Here is a 23,473-nt window from a genome sequence, read left to right as displayed (position 1 = left end):
CCGTTCAAGGGGGGTTGCAAGAAATTGAGACCCAAAAGATTGGGACCATTTGAGGTCATCCAACAGGTCAACCCAGTGGCGTTCAGACTCCGGTTACCGAACCACATGAAACTGCACCCAGTATTCCACAGGTCATTACTGTCACCATACAGGGGGGAAGGTGAAGGGGTATCCACACGGGGGCCAGCCATAGAAGAAAGGGAAAGCCGCAACCATGTGGCGGAAATCATCGACTCCAGGTGGAAGGGTAATCAGGTGGAGTATTTGGTCGCGTGGGAAGGGGAACCGGAGTCGGAAAACACCTGGGTGAAGGCAGAGGAGGTCCGTGACGAGATCTTGATCGAAACGTTTCACCAAAGGTTCCCCAGGAAACCTCAGCCAGTAGCGAGGTTTCGGAGGGAGTACTTTGGCACCACCGACAATGAGGAGGAACTGGAGGGATTCAGGGAATCGGAGTTGGAAGGAGGAACAGACTCCGATGAGGAGGAGTACTTGGAAACCGGAGACAGCAAAAGGTGGAGGGAAGTGTTCGAAACTTCGAAAGATGAGGGAGGTTCCTTCAGGGGTTTTGCTCCCTCGCCTCCCGCAGAGGAGGGGAGGGAAGGGGGTGAAGGGGGCCCTGGAGGGGAGGTGGATGTCAGGGAACTGCCATCTGAGACTAAGGAGGTGAAAGGGCTCATGGAGGGTGAGAGAGACCATTCAGCGGAGGAGGGGACCAGCAGGGGGAGAAGTGGAGTTCCAAGGGAAAGTGAGTCGGAGGGAGGGCTCAGAGACACTTCAAGCGGGAGCAGCGGGGAGATTTCAGGACCTCCTGTAGGGACACCCACTCCTCGGCGGAAACTGTCACGCCGAGAGTCCAGAAGACGCGTTTCCGTTAAGGAGCTTTTATGCTGGAAGAAGTTCCGTAAACGCCCACTGTCCGATTCAACGAGCGATTGATGGAGTCATGTTTAAGGAGCTCCATCACAGACAGAGGTTTGGGGACTTAGCCAAACTCTGAGGGATTAGGATTTTACACACAAGCAGCTCATCATCCCATCACACATATTGTCAGGAAAGCATTGTTTAATGTCTGGATAAGATATAAGGACCTACTTGAAAATAAAACCCCAAGGTGGTTGTCACCGATGGAAGCGAAGGCCCAGAAAAAGCTCAATATGGAGGCCAAATGGCCGAAATATTGGGAAATTCTGGAACAAGAAGGAGATAAATTGAAATTGCAGAGTTTTGAGAAACTAAAAGATAAAGTGTGAGACTGGCTTCATTATTATCAAATAAGGGAGGCCTACAATTTGGACAAAAAAATTGGCTTCCAGGTGGAAAAATCAAAATTGGAAACAGAATTGCTAGATCCCAAAACTAAGATACTTTCAAGAATGTATAACTTGCTGTTGAAATGGAATACGCAGGATGAAACGGTTAAATCTGCTATGATTAAATGGGCACAAGATGTTGGACATAACATTATGTTTGCTGACTGGGAACAGTTGTGGACCACAGGTATGAAATTCACGGCATGTAATGCCTTAAGAGAGAATATTATGAAAATGATATACAGGTGGTACATGACCCCAGTCAAGCTTGCAAAAATCTATCATTTGCCCGATAATAAATGTTGGAAATGTAAAGATAATGAAGATACATTCTTTCACCTTTGGTGGACGTGCCCAAGTATTAAGGCTTTCTGGGAGATGATATATAATGAAATGAAAAAGGTATTTAAATATACCTTCCTGAAGAAACCAGAGGCCTTTCTCCTGGGCATGGTCGGCCAATTGGTGTTAAAGAAGGATAGAACTTTTTTTATGTATGCTACAACAGCAGCAAGAATACTTATTGCAAAGTATTGGAAGACACAAGATCTACCCACCCTGGAAGAATGGCAGATGAAAGTGATAGACTATATGGAATTGGCGGAAATGACTGGCAGAATCCGAGACCAGGGAGAAGAGTTGGTGGAAGAAGACTGGAAGAAATTTAAGGACTATTTACAGAAACACTGCAAAATTAATGAATGTTAAAATGATGTCAGAATGAAATGAAGCGGTTTTAGCAACAATGTTAAAAAGGAGTATGTAAAAATGGCTTGTTAATAGATGAAAATATAAGGCTATAATATGTTAAGATAAAGAACTAAGATAAAAACAAAGAGGGAAAGGATTTGCTGAATTAATCATTCGAAATGGAATACAAAAAAGGGAGGTGAGAGGAGGTCAGGGAAACAAGTAAATGAAAGGCAAGACATTGAAAGATGGACTTATTTTTAATCGTTTCTTTTTTTCTATTCTGTATTTTGTATTTTTTGTTTTCTTTTTTCTATTTTCTTATCACCTTTGTAACTTTTTTTTTTTGAAACTTCAATAAAATATCATTAAAAAAAACAAAACAGAAATAGTACCTTGGGTTAAGAACTTTGCTTCAGGGTGAGAACAGAAATCGTGCTCTGGCGGCACGGCGGCAGCAGGAGGCCCCATTAGCTAAAGTGGTGCTTCAGGTTAAGAACAGTTTCAGGTTAAGTACGGACCTCCGGAACGAATTAAGTACTTAACTCGAGGTACCACTGTACTGAGCTAGATGGTGTAGACAATACTGAGCTGACTTAATATATAAGATACCTTCCTCTGTTTCCTTATGATATGAGAGCAATAGGGCTCTCCTGCTTGTAATCCCCAGCAACTGATATTCAGAAGCATAACTTATTCCAATACTGGGGGTAGCAAACAGCCATAATGACTTGTAGCCATTGATAGCTCCATCCTCCACAAATTTCTCTAATCCTCTTTTAAATCTGTCCAAGTTTGTTGTCATCCTCAAATCTCGTAGAAGTGAACTCCATAGTTAAGCTACATACTGTGCAAAGAGAGATTTTTTTTGTCTGTCCTGAATCTACCGTAGTTCAGCTTATTTTAGTGCAAAATGTGGCAACAAAATTGGACAGGCATTCTGGGCAAATTGTGTTTTGAAAGCAGGGGTCACAAAAATTATGGGGCAAGTGTATGATCACGTGTGGACAATCATCTCGCTTTCAGGCCAAGGGAGCTGGCATTTGTCCACAGACAGCTTTCCAGGTCATGTGGCCAGCATAACTAAACCATTTCTGGCACAATGGGACACTGTGATGGAAGCCAGAGCGCACGGAAACGGAGTTTACCTTCCTGCCACAGCGGTACCTATTTTTCTACTTGCACTGGTATGCTTTCAAACTGCTAGGTTGGCAGAAGCTGGGACAGAGCAACAGGAGCTCACTCCATCAGGCTGATTTGAACTGCTGATCTTCCGACCAGCAAGCCCAAGAGGCTCAGTGGTTTAGACCACAGCGCCACCCACGCCCCTGCTGAGTAACCACAACTAGGACACACACATTTGTGACTCGGAAAAGTAGCTTCCTAGCCTTAGGGCAGGGCAGGATTTCCTTGTAGGCTTGAGCTGTGTGTCACTCCTTTTAGAAATCAATCACATAGTGAAGGCTTATTATTTTCAATAAATATACTGCTGATTGAGCAAGTGGGTTTACTTTGACCCACTTTCTTTTTTTAAATTTTTTTTTATTAATTTACATCCAAAAAAACAAAAAAACATATTAGTTTCACATCAAATTTTTCACAACTTATTCCTTTTCAGGACTTCCTTCAGCTTTTCCGCAAATCATCCATAGTTATTATTTAAATTACGCATTTCTTAAATTTATATTGACATTATTTATATCTTTCTTTCTATTCCCTTTAGACAATATTGCTTAATTTTTCACAGTGCTTCTTTAAATCCCTTTAGCGTTATCTGTCCCTCACTTATATGTTCCAGATATTCCACAAATTTCCCCCAGTCCTTGATGAACTTTTGGTCTCTTAAATATCTGATCTTCCCTGTCAATTTGTCCAGCTCCGCATAGTCTAACAGCTTCATTCTCCATTCTTCCACAGTCGGTATTTCCTGTTGTTTCCATTTCTGGGCCAGTAACAGTCTTGCTGCTATTACTGCATATTGAAAAAAATTGTAGTCCCTTCTTTTTATCTCGTTTCCTAGTATTCCTAACAGAAAGACTTCTGGTTTCTTTATAAAAGTGTATTTTAAAATCTTCTTCAATTCATTATATATCTTTTCCCAGAAGTCTTTCACTTTCTTACATTCCCACCACATATGATAAAAAGTACCCTCTTTATCTTTACACTTCCAACACTTATTACATGTCTTATACATTTTTGCTAATTTTACGGGTGTCATATACCATCTGTAAAATATTTTCATAACATTTTCTTTTAACGTCATACATGCAGTAAACTTTAAACCTTCCTTCCATAGTTTTTCCCAGACCTCAAATTGTATGTTATAACCCACATCTCTGGCCCAGTGAATCATTACCGACTTAACTTCTTCATCCTTTAAATTCCATTCTAACAACAACTTGTACATTTTGGATAAAATTTTACCGTCATTATCTGTAATTTCAATCTGAAATTTAGAATCCTTGTCCGCATAGCCATGTTCCTTACTGTCTTTCCTAAACATTTCATTTATTTGGAAATAATGCAACCAATCATAAACATATTCTTTAACCTGCTCATATGGTTTCATTTTCCATTTTCCTCCTTCTTTAAATAGCAGTTGACTATATGTTATCCACTTACTTCTCATATTAATTTTCTTCACACTCATGACTTCTAAAGGAGATAACCAGTGTGGCTACTTTGACCCACTTTCATGCATTTCTCACTTTCCAATAACAACTTAATTTATGTCCCAAAGCTGAGAAAAACGCAGTCCACTGTGAAGAGGAGTGTCTTGTAGAGTAGCACAGCCCTTCCTTCCTTCCTTCTTCTCTCTCCAGTAATCCAGTGGAACTGAATGGCAGTAAATACAGATGAATGGGAACCTGAAATACTTCCACGCTACATAATTAGCACTCATGTGGAACGCATTTCCAGGACATGTTCTGATGACCACCATGAATTAAAAAAACAAAACAGAATTCGACAAATTTATGGAACGCAGCTCTCAGTCTCTAAACTGAGCCTCTGTATTCAGGAATAGTATACCGCTCTTAAGCGGAAGCTGGAAGCAAATCACAAGGACCCGTTATCTCTTCCCTGGCCTGTTTGTGAGCCTGTTGGGGAGAAGGCACGGACTGTGGGTCTTCTAAATATTTCACGGGGAAAGTCACCATCAGTTTGCCCTGCCCCGTGCCTAGCCGCTCAGTGTGGCTAGACTGCCGGTTGCTTTCCCCGTACAGCGCCTTGCACCTTCCTCTGATGCGCTGCAAATGCGACCTAAGCCTCTGCAGCAGTGGCCGGGAGATCAGGCGACCCCCTTGCCCGGCTGGCCCCGCTCTCCTCCCGCATCTCCCTCTGGGCGGTCCCGCTTCCCCCCCCCCCCCAGCAGACCCGACGGCTGGCTGGCTGGCGTCCTGCGCACCTTGGGGAGGGGTGGGGGAAGAGAGCGAGCGAGAGGACGCGCGTTATTTGCTGCAGCAGCGGCAAGAGGAGGCAGCGACTCCTCAGCTCCATTCCTCCGGAGCAGCGCGTGGTGGAGACAGCGACTGCGCCGCCAGCTCGCCCCAGAGTCCTCCCAATCCGGGATCGGGGCACGCTTGCCTTAAGCCGCCAGACTAGCCGATCCGGACAGCCCTCGTCCTGCAACGCCTCTGCCGACTGCAGCCTCGCCGCTTGCAGGTAGGCGTCTTCCCCGGCCGTGCACAGCAATGTTGCTGCGGCTGCAGCCTGTCTGCAGGCGGGATGCTCGGAGGCGCGGGGTGAAAAGCGGGTCAGAGGCAGTGGCCCCGGCCACGCGTCTTCTTGCAGACAAAACAAGGCGATCGTGGGTGGGCGCCTCGGGACACCTCGGGGCAATAAAGAATCGCTTCTGTCTCGGAGTAAGGAACCTCCCGACGCGCTTCAGCCTTATACTCCCCTTGCAATCCGGGTGAATTAAATTGATTTCACTCCCGCGCCTTTAATACTGCTTGTGATTGCAACGCGGCGGAGGGGAGAGGGTTAATTGGTGTTTGGGGGTTGTGAGGATGGAAACGGATGCATCTTCTTCCGTGGTTATTATTCCGGATTAGAAGGACGGGATATTACCTCTGTTAGCCTCAGGAGACGTGAGGGATTTCAGGGTTTCAGAACAGAACACGAGAAGCTCTTGTTTTTGCTTTTCGTCGTTGCGTACCAGGCGTCTTGTTTTTAACTCTACCGAGCTCCGGTTCAACTTGTTCGCATTTTGGGTAGCGGGACTGGGGGAAAGAACGGCGTCGCAGAGTCCACGGTTTTCCTTTATGGTAATTGTAGCCAAGGTTAGGAGGGGTACTCATGGGTGTAATAGTCCTTCAGTAGGAAAACACACACAGAAAGAGATTCGCTAGTATTTGTAACGTGTGAATGCTGTTGTGCAGTAGTTTCATCATTTGGCATATAGAGTACTACTAAAGCGGGATTCAACTATTAATTGTATCTGCAGCTTTTAGTGAATTGATTAGCTTAACTGAGTATACACCTCTTGATCAACCAATTAATTGATTTAAAAAAAACAAAAAACCCATGCTATTGTAAATTGAGGTCTGCACCTTTTTAAGCCTAGCTTTGTATTAGCTTTACCCCTCAAAACTCTCCTCTTTTGCTCTTGTGGAAATACACTAGGGTTGGATAAAAGAGGATGCTTCTGCAATGATGTGAATTGAGAAGAGCGGTTCTGGAGGGGTTGGGGCATACTTAAAAATTACGTAACTCTTTGGTGACCTGGCCCCTCCTTCAACACACTGGGTGCCTGCTGTCACTCTGATACCTAGCCACTTGAAGACAGACTCTTGGAATGTGCTCATTATTTGAACCATTTCATTGAACAGCATAATCACAAGATACAGATGGACAGGTGTCTCACTGTTTTTAGTTGCAAAGAATAAGAGTAACAATTCTGCAATCCATATTTGGGCAGTACCTTTATTTGGCCAACCAAAATGCCAGAAAATAGTGTGCAAACTTTCAAGTTCTGCAGAATTTCTCATCAGGCTAGAAGATGGTAAGCAAAGCAAATGAGGGGAAGAGGGAGAAGAAATGGCTGTGGGTGAAGTGTCTTAAGCTAGATGCAAATCCATGGCTTCTTCTCCACCAGTCATTTTTCACTCCCTTCTGTATTTATCATCAAGCCTGATTAGGAGTTCTGGAGAATTCAAGAGTTTGCATACTATTCTGCCATACCTTGGTTGACCTAATAAAGGCATTGCCCTAATATGGATTGTGGAATTTTCTTTGTGGCACATCTTGCTTTCTGTTAAAATCAGCACAATTTCATTTTATTGGATCAACTTCTGATCATGTCAGTAGTGTGCAAGCTTTTTCAAGTAGCATTGAGTTCTTAATTCATTCTGCATATTCACATATTCTTACAAACAGTTGGTTCACTCACAGGGCAAGCCATTATTTGTCTACACAGAAGTATGTCCCTTTGAGTTATTTTCTATGTACCACACACGAATATTTACCAGTACATATATAGGAATAGAGCTGTGGTTTCCTGATGCATTGATGCATACAATTTGAAAGGGTATGTACTGCAGTCACATTTTTGTGACTGAGTATACACATGTGAAGCTGTCTTGAGTGAGAATAAAACACCATACCCTTAAAAAAATACTGGGTTTTATGCTGGGATGAAGGCAGTTGAGAGTCAAGTCTGAAAGCCTGCCCCATAATCCTAAATATTTATGGAATGATTCTGGTTACCCAATATGCAGGAAAGCCAGGGCTGTATTCTGATACTAAAAGTGGGTTCTGGAGTTGAGTCTCAGCTGAAGTTGAGCCCTGTCTTCTCCTTTCCAAAGCTGTGGATAGAACTCACTGAGGTCCAGTTAATTTTGTTTTCTTTTGTAAAAGGCTAGTGGTAATTTGTTCCCAGTACACTCCATAAAGAGAAGAATTTTAGACTCATAGGATTGTAGAGTTGGAAGGGACCCTGAGGATCATCTAGACCTAGAGCCGGATTTACGTATAAGCTAAACAAGCTATAGCTTAGGGCTCCACTCTCTTGGGGGGCCCCAAAAATGTAAAAAACAACAACAACTGGATGTACATTTCCAATATATAAGATAAATTCAACAATTACTTTGATAAAATACATATTTTGTTATGTGCAAATGGCTTTAGGTCCATAAATTTCCATATAGCATATATTCAACACAAAAACCAGCGACAATTTGTTGTTGACAAAGGACAGTTGGAGATTACCTTCAGTAGCTTAGGGCCTCATCAAACCACAATCTGGCCCTGTCTAGACCAACCTTCTGCAATGCAGGAATATGCAACTGTCCCATATGGGGGTCAAACCTGCAACTCTGGCGTTATCAGCACCACCAACTAAGAGTCTCATGCTATTATTCTTGAGATGTGTGTACTGGGTGATTTTATACATAGCAGTTGCATTCTTCTGCTCTACAGACTAGTACTAATTACGGCAGGGAGGGAAGGACAGGAACCTACTTTCTTTGGGGCCTGTCCCTAATCTGCTGGGATTGAGGCCACCAGTATTTTCCAGGCAGCTAGCCAGAGAATCACAAGGATAAAACAGAGTGAGGCCATCTGAAAGTCACCGTTCAATGTCAGTCAATTAACACCGGATAAGACCTTTATGCTGAAGGATTCACTAAGTGTTCAGGATCAAAATTGGGCTGGGGTTTCTAGAACGGAGCTTGAGAAAGGCAGAGACTTTGGGCCAATGGATACAATGTTGACATAGACTTGAAATAACTACCTTCAAATTGATGACCTGCTAAACAAAATAAATATTGCACATTATTTGTTGTTGTTGTTTAGTCGTTTAGTCGTGTCCAACTCTTCGTGACCCCATGGACCAGAGCACGCCAGGCACTTCTGTCTTCCACTGCCTCCCACAGTTTGGTCAAACTCATACTGGTAGCTTCGAGAACACTATCCAACCATCTCGTCCTCTGTCGTCCCCTTCTCCTTGTGCCCTCAATCTTTCCCAACATCAGGCTCTTTTCCAGGGAGTCTTCTCTTCTCATGAGGTGGCCAAAGTATTGGAGTCTCAGGTTCAGGATCTAGGTGTTGTTAATTTATATTTTACGGAGCGAGGCTCATCGGGCAGGCTCTGAGCTTGGAGATGAATGGGCACTATAAATACAATCTGCAAGGAATGAGCAAAGCTGTCTTTGAAGCTACCAAGTTCATCTGAGGTGGTTCCATACTAAAGCATTTCCTCTGAAATTAACATCACTTATTTTCATAGTTATTACACAGAATCCAGATGACATTGCTGCCAGACTGTTGTGTTCCAGGATTTCTCCCATCTTCTCTGTGTTATTGTGCCCCCCCCCCAGGTGCAGCCCATTCCTAACAAATTCCAATGCAATTTCAGCTCCCGACTTTCAAATGTGAACTTGCAAGATATTACGGTGTAAGATATTATGGATGAACCTTGTGGAAACAGCAGTCAGTGATGAGACAGCTGGTGAAACCTTCCTATGTTACTTGCCTTGCATACCCAGCAGAACCACCACCATTACTAGTCTTGCCCCCACAGAGCACTTTTGCAAAAGTTAACATTCCACAGTTATCTGCTTGGGAAAGAGAACAGATAATGTGATTTGTCCTCCTCCCACACTCCTCTCCCATCCCTGCCAAACAGCTTATCAGTGGTGTTTTTTGCTTAAACAGATTTAATTAATCTGCCACCGTTTCATATTTTGCAATACAATTTCTTCCTCCCATTCCTTTTCCACAGCTTGCATTTGAGTTTTTCTTCAATTTTTTAAAAGCGTCTTTTTTTGTGCTAAAGTGCAAGTGCACTAATAAAACTTAAAACACAGTATTGAGAAAATGTTCACACTTTCTTGTTCAATTTTTGCTTGATTTTTCCAATGGTTGGTGCAGTGACACACTGCCCACTTTCGCCTTTGTTATGGGAATGGGCATTGCAGGATGAGGGGTGATATGGTGCTCGATTATGAGTGCTGTGTGGAACCCTGAGGCGGATCTGCTTCCAGCTGATCCGAAATGCTTCTTTAACACTAATTAGCCTTTGTAGTGTAGCACTAAGGAGTATACGTAGCTTCTTTTATTTTGCCACCGCAAAATAACATTAACTCGGTTCCAATGAGTTCCGGCTGAAATCTGAGTGAAATGTTTTCTTATTAGAACTACAGATGAACTTTTCCAGATGAACAAGATTTTAAATTCTGCTTGATTGGCACTTTGTGGGGGTCTTTTAGGGCAAGGACGGGGTATGTGTTACCCTCTAGATAATGTTGGACTCTAATTCCTATCAGTTCTAGCCAGCATGGCCAACAGTCAGGGATGATGGGAGTTGTAGTCCAACATTATCCGGAGGGCAATCCTTGCCTTAGGGGCTTGAAGGAATATGTGCAGAGTTTAATGCAACACTGTTTTGACTAGTTTTTTCTGGGAATATGACCTTTGCATGTCAGGAATTCTCCCCCTTAAAAAAGAAAATGGAAAAATTGCACACGTGCTCCCCACATTTGGACACAGGTGAGACTACACTGATGGAGCCACTCTGTTGGGGGAAATGTTGACTGTGTGAACTGGGGCAACGGTTTATCTGATCTGCAAGCAAGGAGAAGACAATACACCCTGCAGCCTCCAGCTATTTGGACAGGCCTGTTAGGATAACATAAAACGGGAACATTGATTCACTTGACCGTTTTGTGCAGAAGAAGATACAAAAAAGACACTTACCTGGAGAGTGGAGTTCTGTGTTCATTTTGTTTACTTATTAATATTCCTTATTATTTGTTTTGCATTACTGTGAGTTTTTGAAACTAACTAGCTAACTAACTAAATATAAACATTTTAAAAACCAAAAATGTTAAGTAAAACTGCAGAGCAAAGCAAAATCATATGAGTTTGAAGAATATTGGGTGATAACTAAGATTTGATATTGGATTCGGCTTACAAGCCTGAGAGAATAAAGTGAATTTAGTCCTAGAGACCATGTTACATAACGACTGGGCCATTTCTCTTTACCCTTCTATATAAATGTAATTTCCCCACCCCTCAGAAACCTGCAACATGCATGAGGGAAGACTTTACCTGTCCCAGACTAGAGGCATTAAGGAGCATAGCTCCATTGATTGGTCCCAAATTGATTTTGAGAGGAAGGTCTGCTGTCAAATTTCACTTGGCTACCTGCCTCCCAGGACCCAAGGTGACTCCCTCCTCAAGGGACCAGACGATTTAGTCCTGCATCTTGCTTCATATTGTTGCAAATGAGGCCGCATCACTGAAATTAGACACAGCAAAGGAAAAGGAGGGGTGTCACCTTGTCCTGAAAGTACTTTCTGTGGTGAGATTTTGCCCTCTGGTACATTTTGCTCAAAGGCACAGCAGTGAAGGCAGCCGTGTGCCTGGATCAAACGTATTTCACTCTCCAGCATTTCCTTCTCTAATAGAAATCCAATATCTTCCCTTGCACTGCCGGGATTCTTTGCACCCCCAATTTACAATAAAAAATAAGGTCCTCCATTCTTATTGTTTAGAGGGGATTAAACCCCCCTCTTAGTGGCTACAATGCTGGGACTGTAGGAAGCACGAGAGAGATTTGAGGGAGGGGTCTGGAAGGTTTGTTTTTGAAGCCAAATCTGAAGGACAACAACAACAACAACTTTTTATTTATACCCCGCACATCTGGCTGGGTTGCCCCAGCAACTCTGGCCAGCTTACTAAATACACACCCACCCACCCACCCCAGACTATGCAGGGAGTTAGAAGCCAGGACTGATGTGCTCATTCTACCAACCATTAAAGCATCTTCCTTTCAATCCCTTCACTTTTTCTTAGTCTGTAATACAGCCTTCCCCCAACCTGGTAACCTCCAGATGTTTTTTTGGACTCCAACTCCCATAATCCCCAGCCAGCATGGTCAATGGACAGAGATGATGGGGATTGTCGTCCAACATCAACTGTAGGACACCAGATGGGGTAAAGCTGGACTACCCTATAAAGCAATCTGACCTAGCTTCTATAAGCTTCTATAAGCTTCCATACACTTATCTACCCACCTACCCTTTGTCTAGATTACTGTACCAGTTCCAGGCAGCCAGCCAAGCTGGTTCCACAGTGGTGATGTAGGGTAGCCAAGCCTCACTGATGCTCACAATTAGTGCCAAGCTTATTGAGTTACCCTAGTTCTTTCCAACCTTCTCTCTCTCTCTCTCTCTCTCTCTCTCTCTCTCTCTCTGCTGAGCTGCTAATGACCTTTTTGTTCTTGCTGGTGTAGGAGCATTCAAGCTTCTGAGCTGCACAGGATCCTTCATGGGAATGGAAAGGTCCAGTGCATTCTGGAGGAGGTGGAATAGCCAAAGTGCAAGAGATGTCATGTGAAAAGCTAGGGTTGCCCACTCTCATTCTGAAGAAAAAAGCAACTGTGGAGTCCTGATCTGGAATGCGGTCTCTGATCCAGGTTGGGGCCTCCTAGCGCTTTTCTGCTGAAAATGAGTCAAGAGGGCTTGGGTTTTTGTGCATGTGCGTGCGTGCGCGTGCACACACACACACACACACACACACACACAATAATAATAATAATAATAATAATAATAATAATAATAATAATAATAATAATAATTTATTTATATCCCGCCCTCCCCAGCCGAAGCCAGGCTCAGGGCGGCTAACAACAATAAAATAATACAACATTCTAAAATAATTTCATTATAAAATTAATTCAAATCAAATTGATGGCAACCATTGGGCTAGAGTTCTGTGAAGATTGCCAAAGGAGGGAGTCAGGCTGTGCCCTGACCAAAGGCCTGGTGGAACAGCTCTGTCTTGCAGACCATGCGGAAAGATGTCAAGTCCCGCAGGGCCCCAGTCTCTTGTGGCAGAGCGTTCCACCAGATCAGAGCCACAGCCGAAAAAGCCCTGGCTCTGGTTGAGGCCAGCCTAACCTCTCTGTGGCCTGGGACCTCCAATATGTTTTTGTTTGAAGATCGTAAGTTCAGTCCCATAGGTACGAGGGTCCTAGGCCGTATAGGGCTTTAAAGGTTAAAACCAGCACCTTAAACCTGATCCTGTACTCCACCAGGGGCCAGTGCAGCTGGTATAGCACCGGGTGAATGGAGGGACCATATCCTGATTGGAATAATATCCTGGATCAGGGCCCCAAGGCTGCTTTTTCTCCAAACTAACAGTATATTCACATTAGCAGCTTAAAATGCAGCAAGGTCACCCCCTCCTGAATTTCCCAGCTGCATTTACACAGTTCTGCTCACCTCCAAAAGGGAATGGAGATGTCTTAACCCAGCACACATGGCCTTGTTGGTTTCCCTGCCCCTGCAACTCCCCAGGAAACTCCAATTCGTGAAATTCAACTGCACATTTGTGATGGCTGTTAGGGTATATTCTCATTACTGCTTACCATTTTCTACTTGGATTAAAGTTCGTTTGAGGAAAAGGTATCAAACGGCAGTGTTTGTGAAGCAACTACAGGATCGATATGGATTGTGGCTATCGTCATGTGAAAACAGCTTCGGGAAACTAGGGGCAGGAGTCAGTGGTAATGTGAACATACCCTCAAAGTGGCCAGTTTATGCTTGTTTAAACACATGACATTCCTGTGAGGCTTGGTTCTTAAATACGGGCTTGGTGTGTAGCAATTAAATATGGAGATTTGTCATCTACTAATTGCTGCAGACTGAGCCACTGAGAAAGGCTGGCTGAGAACTTTTGACACCCTTGTAATACAAATCTTACCTGTCTGCAGGTGCATTCTAACTCCCCCCCCCCCGGTACTCTTCTTGGTTATAAATAGGAAGATTGGTATACAGATTTGCAAATTGTTACATGATTGATATGGATCAATCAATTCCTGTTTCATGTGGAGGGGGGATGTTTCAGCCGGAACTCGCCGGAACTCAGTTCCAGCACCTCTCAGGTGGGCACCATTGCATTATAAGAGAACAAAGGAGGCGTTCATGGTGAGTTCCCACACCTCTTTTTCTAGAAAAATAGCACTGGTTTCATGAATGAAGCCCTAAGTTTAATCAGGGAGCGTAGGAGCTGCTTGTGTTTCTCAGGCTAGAGTTGGCCCTAAACCGAGGTGTTGGAAGAGCTGCCTGCAGCTGGTTTGCCTTGAATTACCTGTGGTGATGGGGAGATAAGAGCAGTTGCTGGACATTTTCCCCTCACTCGAGTCAAACAATGAACAAAGGGAATGGTCCAACTCTACAGTGGATTATCAAAGCAGACAGGGGGGGAAATAAGGACATTGTTGGAGTGGAACAGAGATGAAAGCATGCTGTGCATAGGAACACACTGGGGAGAGGGGAGCTAGGACTAGGTGGGAGTCCATTTTGTGTAATCTAACTGGCATGCTTCAAGGCGGCAGTGAAGCTATGCAATCCAAACTGATTTAGTAATCCTTTCCCTTCCTCTTTTTTCAGGTAGTCAAAATGAGCAGCGGTGGTGGCACTGTCTGGATAATGGGTATAGCTTGGGCACTGGTCGTGTCATGGACCAGTGCTACAGGCATGGAGGTTCGCTGCTTGCCTGGAGGAAAACACAAAGCCAGCCCAAGCCCAGAAGGACAGCTTGGCATTTGCCAGATCTACGCAGAAAGTGAGTATTGGTTAAGGGCACGAAGGCAGCAGGAAGGAGAAGCTACAAGGCTTGAAGAGCTTTGGGCAAGCAGGAAGTGGAACTCTGAAGCCAAGGTTCCTCTCAGCATTTCCCCACAGGTTTGAGGAGAGATGAGCAAACCTCCTTATGGTGGTTGATGAAATAAATGAGATGATCAGATGCAAAGTAGACCAGTACCTTTAACAAGAATTGGCATAGAAGAGTTGTCTAGAAGCTGGTAATACTTATCTCTGCCCTATATTCTGGACGCTAACCTGTAGGCCTCCAGATGTTATTGGACTCCAGCTCCCATCAGCCTCTGCCAGCATGGCCAATGGTCAGGGAAGCTGGGAGATGAAGTCCAGCAGCATCTAGAGGGCCTGGGCTTCCCCACACCTGACACAGTGCCACCACTTCCTCTAACAGTGAATGAGTGGTCTACTTAGCCTTGCCCCTAGACCTATACTAATAGCTGCATCTAAACATGTAATGGGAAAGTTTGACCCATTGATTCAGTGGCATTTTATTCCACATGGGATTGTTTTATTTTTCTTTTAAAAAACACACAATCTCAGACAAGGGAAATTGAGTTAACCTTTATATTGTCCGATAAAGGGTGGTCTTGCTTTAATTTAGTATAGGAATTTACCAGCTTGATATTTTGTCTTGTACTAATAAGGTCATGTTTTGCATAATACAGTGCTATCGATCAATCACAAAAATACACGAAGAAAGCTGAAATAGCAGCCCCCAGCTAACTATGTTCAAGGAAATCAATGTTGTATGATTATTTTACTATATAACAAAAATGTCCATGCAAACACATTTGATATGGACCATCAATTTTTTACCTCAGAAATCTTGGGAATTCTGTTACCGGGCAGAACTTACACATGACTCTGCTGAGCAAAAGAGCCATATGATGGCCCTTCAACTTCATGTTCCTCAAATCTTTCACTTCAGAGTCCAGGACCTGGACTTTCTCTTGGTTCAGGACCGTATCTCAGGAGGGCAATGCTCCAGACAAACAGATCAAAAGATTCACTTTTTAAAAGTTAACAGATCTTTCTTGTACATTTTCAGCCTCGGTTGTTTTTCAAGAAAAGAGGAAGGCTAGTGAGAATAATATGTACTGTATTTCATTTTGAGGCTGCAATGATCTCATAGCCCTGGCTGATCAAAATTTAACGTGTGCGAGTAGCATGCACTGCTATGCACAGGGTGCAAAGGAACTCAGCAGAGGCAACCCCTGGTGCCTGGGGGAAACTTTGGAGGGTTGTACACAGAGGCCACAGAGACTGTAGGGAGCGGGTGGGGAATGGGACATGGGTATAGGAGTGTAGGGTTCTTATCATGCCCAGAATACCTGCTAGGGAATTTATGTATGCATTGGCTCATCACATGGTAATTGGTGGCAATTTGCATACTTCCAGCTTATTAGGCAATACCTGCAGCTGTTGCAACATCAGACTGCAACATGCAGGGTTGCCGGAATAACAAAGGAAAGGGGCTGCTGACAGAAGGATTCTTTTCCCACAGATGCCTGTTGCTCACCGGAGGTCACCCAGGACCTTTCCAAAGCCAATGACATCTACTGGAACCGCTGTGGGAGCCTTAGCAGCAGGTCAGACAGAGAGGCAGCCATGCCTACTCCAGTCGTGTGTGTGTGTGTGTGTGTGTTTCCTTTCCTACAAGCTGGGCCTACTAAGAGGTGGGAGTTACTGCTAAAACTAGTCTTGGAAGTTACCAGACAACTGGGATGGGGAAGATCTGCTCCTTGGCATGACCTTTCTTCACATTTTTTTTATTAATCCCTCCCCTGTGGGTAGCCCTTTGCCTGCCATTTTAGGCCTGCTCTGCCATCTTTATGCCCTAGTGCTTCTTTCTCCTGTGCAGGTGTGAGGGCTATCTACAGCAGCTGGAATGTTTTTACCGTTGCTCCCCCATCACTGCCCAGTGGCCTCATCCTCAGCGCCCCACAGCTGTGCTGGCTGTGCCCCTCTGCCAGAGTTTCTGTGACCAATGGTGAGTGAAGTCTCCTTGTCCCAACTGGGGAAGGAGGGGACCCTGTAGGAGATGAAGAAACAGGGAAAGAGCATCGTCTCCTGGAGATAGCAGAAGAGGAGAATGTCATCACATTGCTGGTGTCCTGTTTAAATGAAATGCCCTGACATTTTAAGACAGACAAGCAGTGAAAGGCATACCGGGTTGTTGTTGTTTTGCACTTAAAAGGCCCTTTATAAGTCATTTCCCCACAGAAATTCAACAAGCTCGGGGACACTGTATCTATGACACCTGCATCTCGCTTTTGGCACACCCAGTTCAATTTTGGAATAAATCAGCTGGATGTGGGGAAGCAGAGTCAAGTGCAGGAGCTAACCTGGATATCGAGGGAAATCCATAAGCTTTTTAAAGGGCATCTCCACCCAACACAAACATACTTCCATTTTTGGGGCCTCAGGCAGTGGACTGGTGGAAATAAATGTATGTAATTCTATTGGCAAAAAATGTTGAATTGGGTAAAGGTGGGGAAAAGGAGGAAGTGCTTAGTGAGTATTGACCCTCCATTGGGACTGAAAAAGATAGAGAAACTTGGGTTCATATCTCCATAAAACTTAGTCATGAAACTAACAGAGTGACTTTGAGCTGGGGATTGTTATTCAGCCTAATATACCTCACAGGGTTGTCTGTCGTAAGGATCAAAATGGTGTGTGGACCTTGTGCACCAACTTGAGCTCCTTGGAGGTCTGATATAACAGAAATAAAAGGTCTGGTCTGATATAATAAAAATGGTCTGATATAATAACAATTGAAGTTCAACTGCTTTCCTTATTGCCACACCTTCTTATCACCTCAGGTATGACGCTTGCAAGGAAGACCTGACGTGTGCTCGCAACTGGCTCACTGACTGGCATTGGGGCCCTGAGGGAAACAACTGCAGCCAGGACTGCCTGTCGTATGGCCAGGTAAGCCCCCAGATGGATGCAGCCCTCAGCCCCAGAAATCACATGAGTCATGAAGAGATGCCTGTACTGAGTCATGTTTGGGAAAAGCAGTTATTGGAGGAGAAAGAGGAATTACACCATTCCTAGGAGGCCTCAGCTTTAGCACAAACCAAGCCAAGTCTTTCAGTATTCCTGAAATCACATAAATTATGTGAAAGGGCTTTGTCAACAACTTAAGGTCTTTATTTCAACTTGTGATGCCTTTTTAGAATAAGGTTCCCACTCTTCAAGGGGGAAAAGCTTAAAAGTGAATGTGCCTCCAACTTTAGGTGGAAGTTGTTGGGGTTTGTATTCTTCTCTTAAAACAAATAGTCCTAACTTATGTGACTACTCACTCATGGTTCATCTTTTCAAGGACCACTGTTCCACAGAGGGATGGTAATCTGAATTGATGTTAGGCTGGGACATTTTCAGAACTATTTTTGGAGCCATGAGTAAAAATGCTGGCATAATATGCTCTTTGGCATTTTTTAAAACTGTTGTGCCACCAGCATTCTCTGTCAGAAACTGCAAGTCAAAGACAAAGAAAATGCCCGGAGAGATCAGTGGTTTTAATATTTCTTTGTAGCTGCCTCTGTATTGCCAGTTACACAATGAGGAATTGTTTCCCACAAGCTTAGCTGAATAGGCAAGGGGTTTCCTCCCATCTCTTAAAACCAGGTGACAGACATCAAGAGAGCACAGTGCTTCCCAAATACCCAACTTTATCTCTCATCATGAGGACTAAAAGCCTAATTGTTGGAGGAGGGAATTGTTTGTACTCTCAATGTTAGCAAGAGGCCAGAGACTTCAAATGTCTTAAGGTCAATCCGATAGTAAATGCTCCAACATCTCCAAGGTTTAACAAAACAGAAACATCTCCAAGGTTTTCCTTGGATGTACAGGGCACCCAAGGGGCGATCTTGGTCAATGAAGCCTCTTCTGTGTCTTGCTTTAAAAAACCACACACACACACACAAAATCCCAGCTGCAGTTCAAAAGGCAGGTGCTACATTACCCCGAAGGTCGGCAGAAATTGAAACCCCTCATATTATCTAACTCTACATGACATGTTTCAGCCTTTCCACTGGAGGTGAAGCTAATTCCTGCTGACTGCTGGTCGGCTTGCACTGAGACAGTCATTTGAACCAGTCATTTGCAGGCAGGCAGAGAGCAACAGCTTGGCAGGATGCCTGTCAGAAGAAATGGGCAGTATATGACTGACAGTGTAATAACGTCAGCACCATACAGCTCGTCCCTTCTTCCCCTGCAGTGTTTGCCCAACAAAGATGACAGACAGGATTGCTAGTAATGTGTGGTGGCTGCTGCCCTTTTGAATTGGTGGAGCTGTCATTTGAGACCCACTCTCTCCCCAAACTGAGTTTTTTTTACTGTATTTTAGAAAGCAAAATAGTGCATCTAATTGTTATGTACTGAGTTGAATAGGATCCAAAATGCAGCAGTCTGATTGGTCCTAGAAAAATAGGATCCAGAATGCAGCAGTCTGATTGGTCAGCAGGAGCCACCCAATCCAACTCCGGGTGGAAGTGAATCCGCAACCTGATTGGCCTACAGGAGAATCCCAGAATTAGCCAATCACATGGGACCCATTGTGTAAATAATGTATATAAAGCAGACATTTTGGGGGAACTTCCATTCCTCACTACTCTGAGCTGAATAAAGAGCATGAAATCCACACTCGACTCTGAGTATATTTCACTAATCATGCGCAGAACACAATGGTATCCCCACAGAAAAATATCAACCATTATCTCAAAGCATCAAAGGATAGGGGGAATGGTGTGCAAGGCCCTGAGCATGATATCCTGACGAAGTTCTTGTTTAGAAATCAAGCCACATCAAATGGCATAAGCAAGCAGCAGGCCCAGTTAGTCTGCCTTTCTGCCATGTGGTAGCTATTGTGTTGGTCTTTTGGGAGAGGCAGGAGCTAACAAGCAGCCGGGATTCTATGAAGCAAGTCCCTCTCACCCCATGCGGGAGGGACTGTGCTGGTGACACAGCTCAAGTCATCAAGATACTCACTCTGCTGCAGGCCCCCCAAAAAGTTGTCTGTCTTCGGCTTCCTCCAGCCCCAGCCAGCATGGCCAATGGTCAGGGTTCATGGGCGCTGGAAGTTCCAACAACAGTCTCTCACCCACTTTGGGTATCTTGAGTCTGCTGAGTGAGAGATTAGTTTGGAAAACTAAAGCAAAACAAGGTAATGCATTTGTCTTTCATATTGTGCTGCTCCTTCTTCTCTTCCCACCCATCCCCTTGCTCAGTGGCGGACTTACATTTGGGCCCCCCCCCCTTTACAACCAGCAATGAGGTCTGAGTAACCAGTATTCTGTTTTTCAATGGGGTTGTTCCACAACAGATCACCACACCTTTATAATGTCTTTGTGGGATGGTTGAAATATAGGCAACAAAAAACTAATCAATTTGAGTCATGTGACTCAAATTGGGTCTACTAGACCCAAAATGTTTTAGCAATGTGGACTGAAGTTGCTTCTGGGGTCCCTCCGGGATGAAGGGCCCTTAAGCTTCATTGGTTTTCTAGTAGATCTTCCCCTGCCCTCACCCCAGATTGGTTTCTTTAGATGGTACTCTACCCTTCTGCTCATAAAGACACAGCCACCCCTGCTGAAAGTCTCTTGACATCCCTCTGCCTCGGCCCAGTATACCTGAAGGAGCGTCTCCATCCCCATCGTCCGGCCCGGAAACTGAGGTCCAGCTCCAAGGGCTTTATGGCGGTTCCATCGCTGCAAGAAGTTAAGCTGCAGCGAACCAGACAGAGGGCCTTCACGGTAGTGGCACCCACCCTGTGAAACACCCTCCCTTCAGATGTCAAGGAAATACAGTGGTACCTCGGGTTACAAACGCTTCGGGTTACAAACTCCACTAACCCGGAAGTAGTTACCTCGGGTTGCGAACTTTGTCCCAGGATGAGAATGGAAATCGTGTGCCAGCGGCATGGCGGCAGCGGGAGGCCCCATTAGCGAAAGTGCACTTCAGGTTAAGAATGGTTTTGGGTTAAGAATGGACCTCTGGAACGAATTAAGTTCATAACCCGAGGTACCACTGTACAGTAAACAACTATCTGACTTTTAGAAGACATCTGAAGGCAGCCCTGTTTAGGGAAGTTTTTAATGTTTGATGTTGTTGCTTTTTATTATTGTTATTGGTGTTCTGTTGGGAGCTGCCCAGAGTGGCTGGGGAAACCCAGCCAGATGGGCAGGGTATAAATAATAAATTATTACGATGAGGATTATAATGATGATGATGGAGTGTTGTTCAGACCTTAATTTCTGCACTGAGACTGCTTAGAGCAAGAGCACTTCACATTCTCAGCTCCCCACCTCTCTCTTCCCCTCAGATGTACAAGAATGGCAAAGAGCTCTGCGAAACCATCTGGGATGATTCCTTCGTAGCCAGCACTGATCCTTGCGAGTGCCTGACGCTGACGGCCTCCGACTCAGCCTTCTCTGCCTCTTATTTGCGTCTTGAAGACAGCGACAGCATTGAGGAGCCAGACACCACCAAGGAAGGCATTGAAAGAGGCCGCACCAGCCCTGGAGGGCCCTGCCCAGGCAACCCCCTGCTCCATCGCCTGCGGAGAAACATGCAGAAGCGCTCGGTCTTCATGGAAGATGTGGAGGGTAGTGGGAGCGGGTTCTGATTGGAGACAGCCAGCCTCCCAGGGGAAAATAACCCCCTCCCCTGTGATTTTCTGAGGCTTGGGGGGGATCGCTTGTGATCTATGCAAATCCTTCATGTCCCGTGTCACCAGCTTCTTGCCATCCTGTATAGCTCTGTGCAACCTGAGTGTGGCCGTGGCAGAGGAAGCAGGTGTGGCAATTTAGCCGAGCACTCTGATTCCCCATGCCCTAGAAGCAGAGTTTACCCCACCAGAGCACCACCTTCTACTCCCGGTATGCCTGCCTGTGGCCGCTGCTTCCCCTACACACGTCTTGTACATCGAATCATCGAATTGTAGTGTTGGAAGGGACCACGAGGGTCATCTAGTCCAACCCCCTGCAATGCAGGAATCATTTTGCCCAACGTGGGGCTTGAACCCACAACCATCTAGAACAGCAGGGTTGGAGAGCAGTCAATGGTTTCTTCACTCTCAACACCCTGCCTTCCCTTCCAGTGACTAAAACACCCATTCCCCCCCCCAGTGGTCCTCAAATCTGTCTCCTCTAGCACTATGGGGGAGGGAGCGATGTCTGTCTTTCAAAGGCTCTGGCCTGAGAGAGTGAGAGGTTGCATAGACTAAGAATAAATAAGTTAATGAGATCATTCTGCACTTACTATTAACCCCAGCTACTAATAATAAGGCTTTAGGTATGTTTGCCTGTAGAACTGAGCCAAAATGAAATAGCCTTCGCTGTTTGCGCTTGACACAGGCAGCAGAAAAAAACACTACCTAGGAAGTAGGATCTGAGAGTTAAAAGGCTGGCTACAGTTCTGTAGCAAGGAAACTGCAGATCTTTGTAAACCAGTAGCTGCTGCAGTATTAAAATGGCCAGTGCTTCATAGTTAGCTTAAATTTGTATACAACCAAACACAGAAGGGGGAGGAGAAAGAGATTGTGCCACTGGTGTGGCTAGATTTAGATTGGTTATCATTGTAATAATTCAATGTGTGTATCATGGAAAAGGTTAAAACATCCATTTTAAAAAATATACAGAGCCTCCAGTCTGAACTGGTCAGTGCCATGTACTAGTTTCTCCTAGGCAGAAAAGTAGTTTGTGAACCAAAAAAAGAAAACAGCATCTCATCTTGAGTGGGTGAGTGGACAGAATAGTAAGATCCCTGGAGTCAGAATTCAGTGCAGGAATCCAGCCCTCAGCCGTCCCTGGGGGGGCTCAAACCACCAGCCGGTTCTTACCCGTGTCCTCCATATCTTATGCAGCACTCCTTGAATTTCACCACATCAATCCCTGTATTACCATGTGCAAACTTCCTTTATAATATTGTCCACCTTCTGTCCAAAACAGATCTCGTGTCACAAACATGCACTGCTTTATCAGCTGCCTTGTCATGCTCTTGCTTGTTCACCCTTGTCCATGTTTGTTGCAAACTGCACACTATGTATTGGTTCAAACCTATTACTTGTGGAGAAATTAAACAACAACGACTTGCGTGGGTCGGTATTTGTGGAAAGAATCTGGGGGGGGGGGGACACCCAGAGTAGGTATCTCTGCAAAGAACAGTCCCTTTCTTAGCTTTCGACACGTCAGGCTGAATGGCAAAATGAACTTGGACGAAAAGGGAGAGAGCCCACTTAGACAGAAATTTTCTGTCAGTGGCTCAAGCTGCCTGATTTATTTGTTTGGTTTGTGTTTAGAGTATAGTTTATATGGTATTATGGGTGTTAGTTGCCAAATCGCAAGACAATACTTGTGATCAGTGAGGACGGCTAGCTTGTTTTCTCCGAAATAAGATACCTTGTTAGACACTGTTTCATTTGAACCCTTCCTTGGTTCAGGATTTTATTATAAAAGTACCCATTAGCCTTATTGAGTGCTGCTTTCCAAACAACCATCCAGCACTGTTAAACAGTGCTGAAGCAAAAGCGACCTGGTCCAAAGGACAGGTGTGGTGGGGAGTCTGTTAGATGAGGATCGGATAGTGGAAAAGCAGGTAAGGTAATGCTGAGCTAGTTCAAGAGAGAGACTGGTAAAGAAGCATTTCTTGAGGAAGCTCTTGAAGGAAAAGGAAATTGGCTTGCTAGAGTGGAGAGGCTCTTCTTAAGAGAGCAAGCGACATTAGGCAGGAAGATGGGAGAGAGAGATGGATGGAGTTGGAGTGGACTAGAAAGCAGCATGAGGAAATGAGAAGGGGCATGAGAGCCAGAGAAGGGGCACAGCTGAGAGAGAGAGAGAGCTAACTTTGTTAAAAGGATTT

General features: G+C 44.7%; 2 protein-coding genes across 2 annotated transcripts in view; one reads left to right on the top strand and one right to left on the bottom strand.

Annotated features, from left to right (window-relative positions):
* The window catches only part of TTC1 (tetratricopeptide repeat domain 1), a 169,839-nt gene that overhangs the window by 23,665 nt on the left and 122,701 nt on the right, over positions 1-23,473 (bottom strand). The window lies entirely within an intron of this gene.
* Positions 5,403-22,255, top strand: RTBDN (retbindin). Its single transcript, XM_053376438.1, has 6 exons — positions 5,403-5,666; positions 14,402-14,576; positions 16,116-16,200; positions 16,473-16,601; positions 17,434-17,542; positions 20,937-22,255. The coding sequence occupies exons 2-6, from the start codon at positions 14,411-14,413 to the stop codon at positions 21,237-21,239; spliced, it is 792 nt and encodes a 263-aa protein (XP_053232413.1). The 5' UTR covers positions 5,403-5,666; positions 14,402-14,410; the 3' UTR covers positions 21,240-22,255.

The sequence above is a fragment of the Podarcis raffonei genome, chromosome 2, assembly GCF_027172205.1.
Source record: "Podarcis raffonei isolate rPodRaf1 chromosome 2, rPodRaf1.pri, whole genome shotgun sequence".
In the NCBI taxonomy this organism is placed as follows: Eukaryota; Metazoa; Chordata; class Lepidosauria; order Squamata; family Lacertidae; genus Podarcis; species Podarcis raffonei.
The sequence above is the reverse complement of the archived record's forward strand: the minus strand, read 5'-3'. Positions and strand labels throughout refer to the sequence as shown.

Excerpts from the sequence above, each read along its gene's own strand:
- RTBDN (XM_053376438.1), top strand. The coding sequence starts at position 14,411 with ATGAGCAGCGGTGGTGGCACTGTCTGGATAATGGGTATAGCTTGGGCA. Across the intron at positions 14,577-16,115 it reads TTGCCAGATCTACGCAGAAA|ATGCCTGTTGCTCACCGGAG; the intron begins GTGAGTATTGGT and ends CTTTTCCCACAG. Across the intron at positions 17,543-20,936 it reads ACTGCCTGTCGTATGGCCAG|ATGTACAAGAATGGCAAAGA; the intron begins GTAAGCCCCCAG and ends TCTTCCCCTCAG.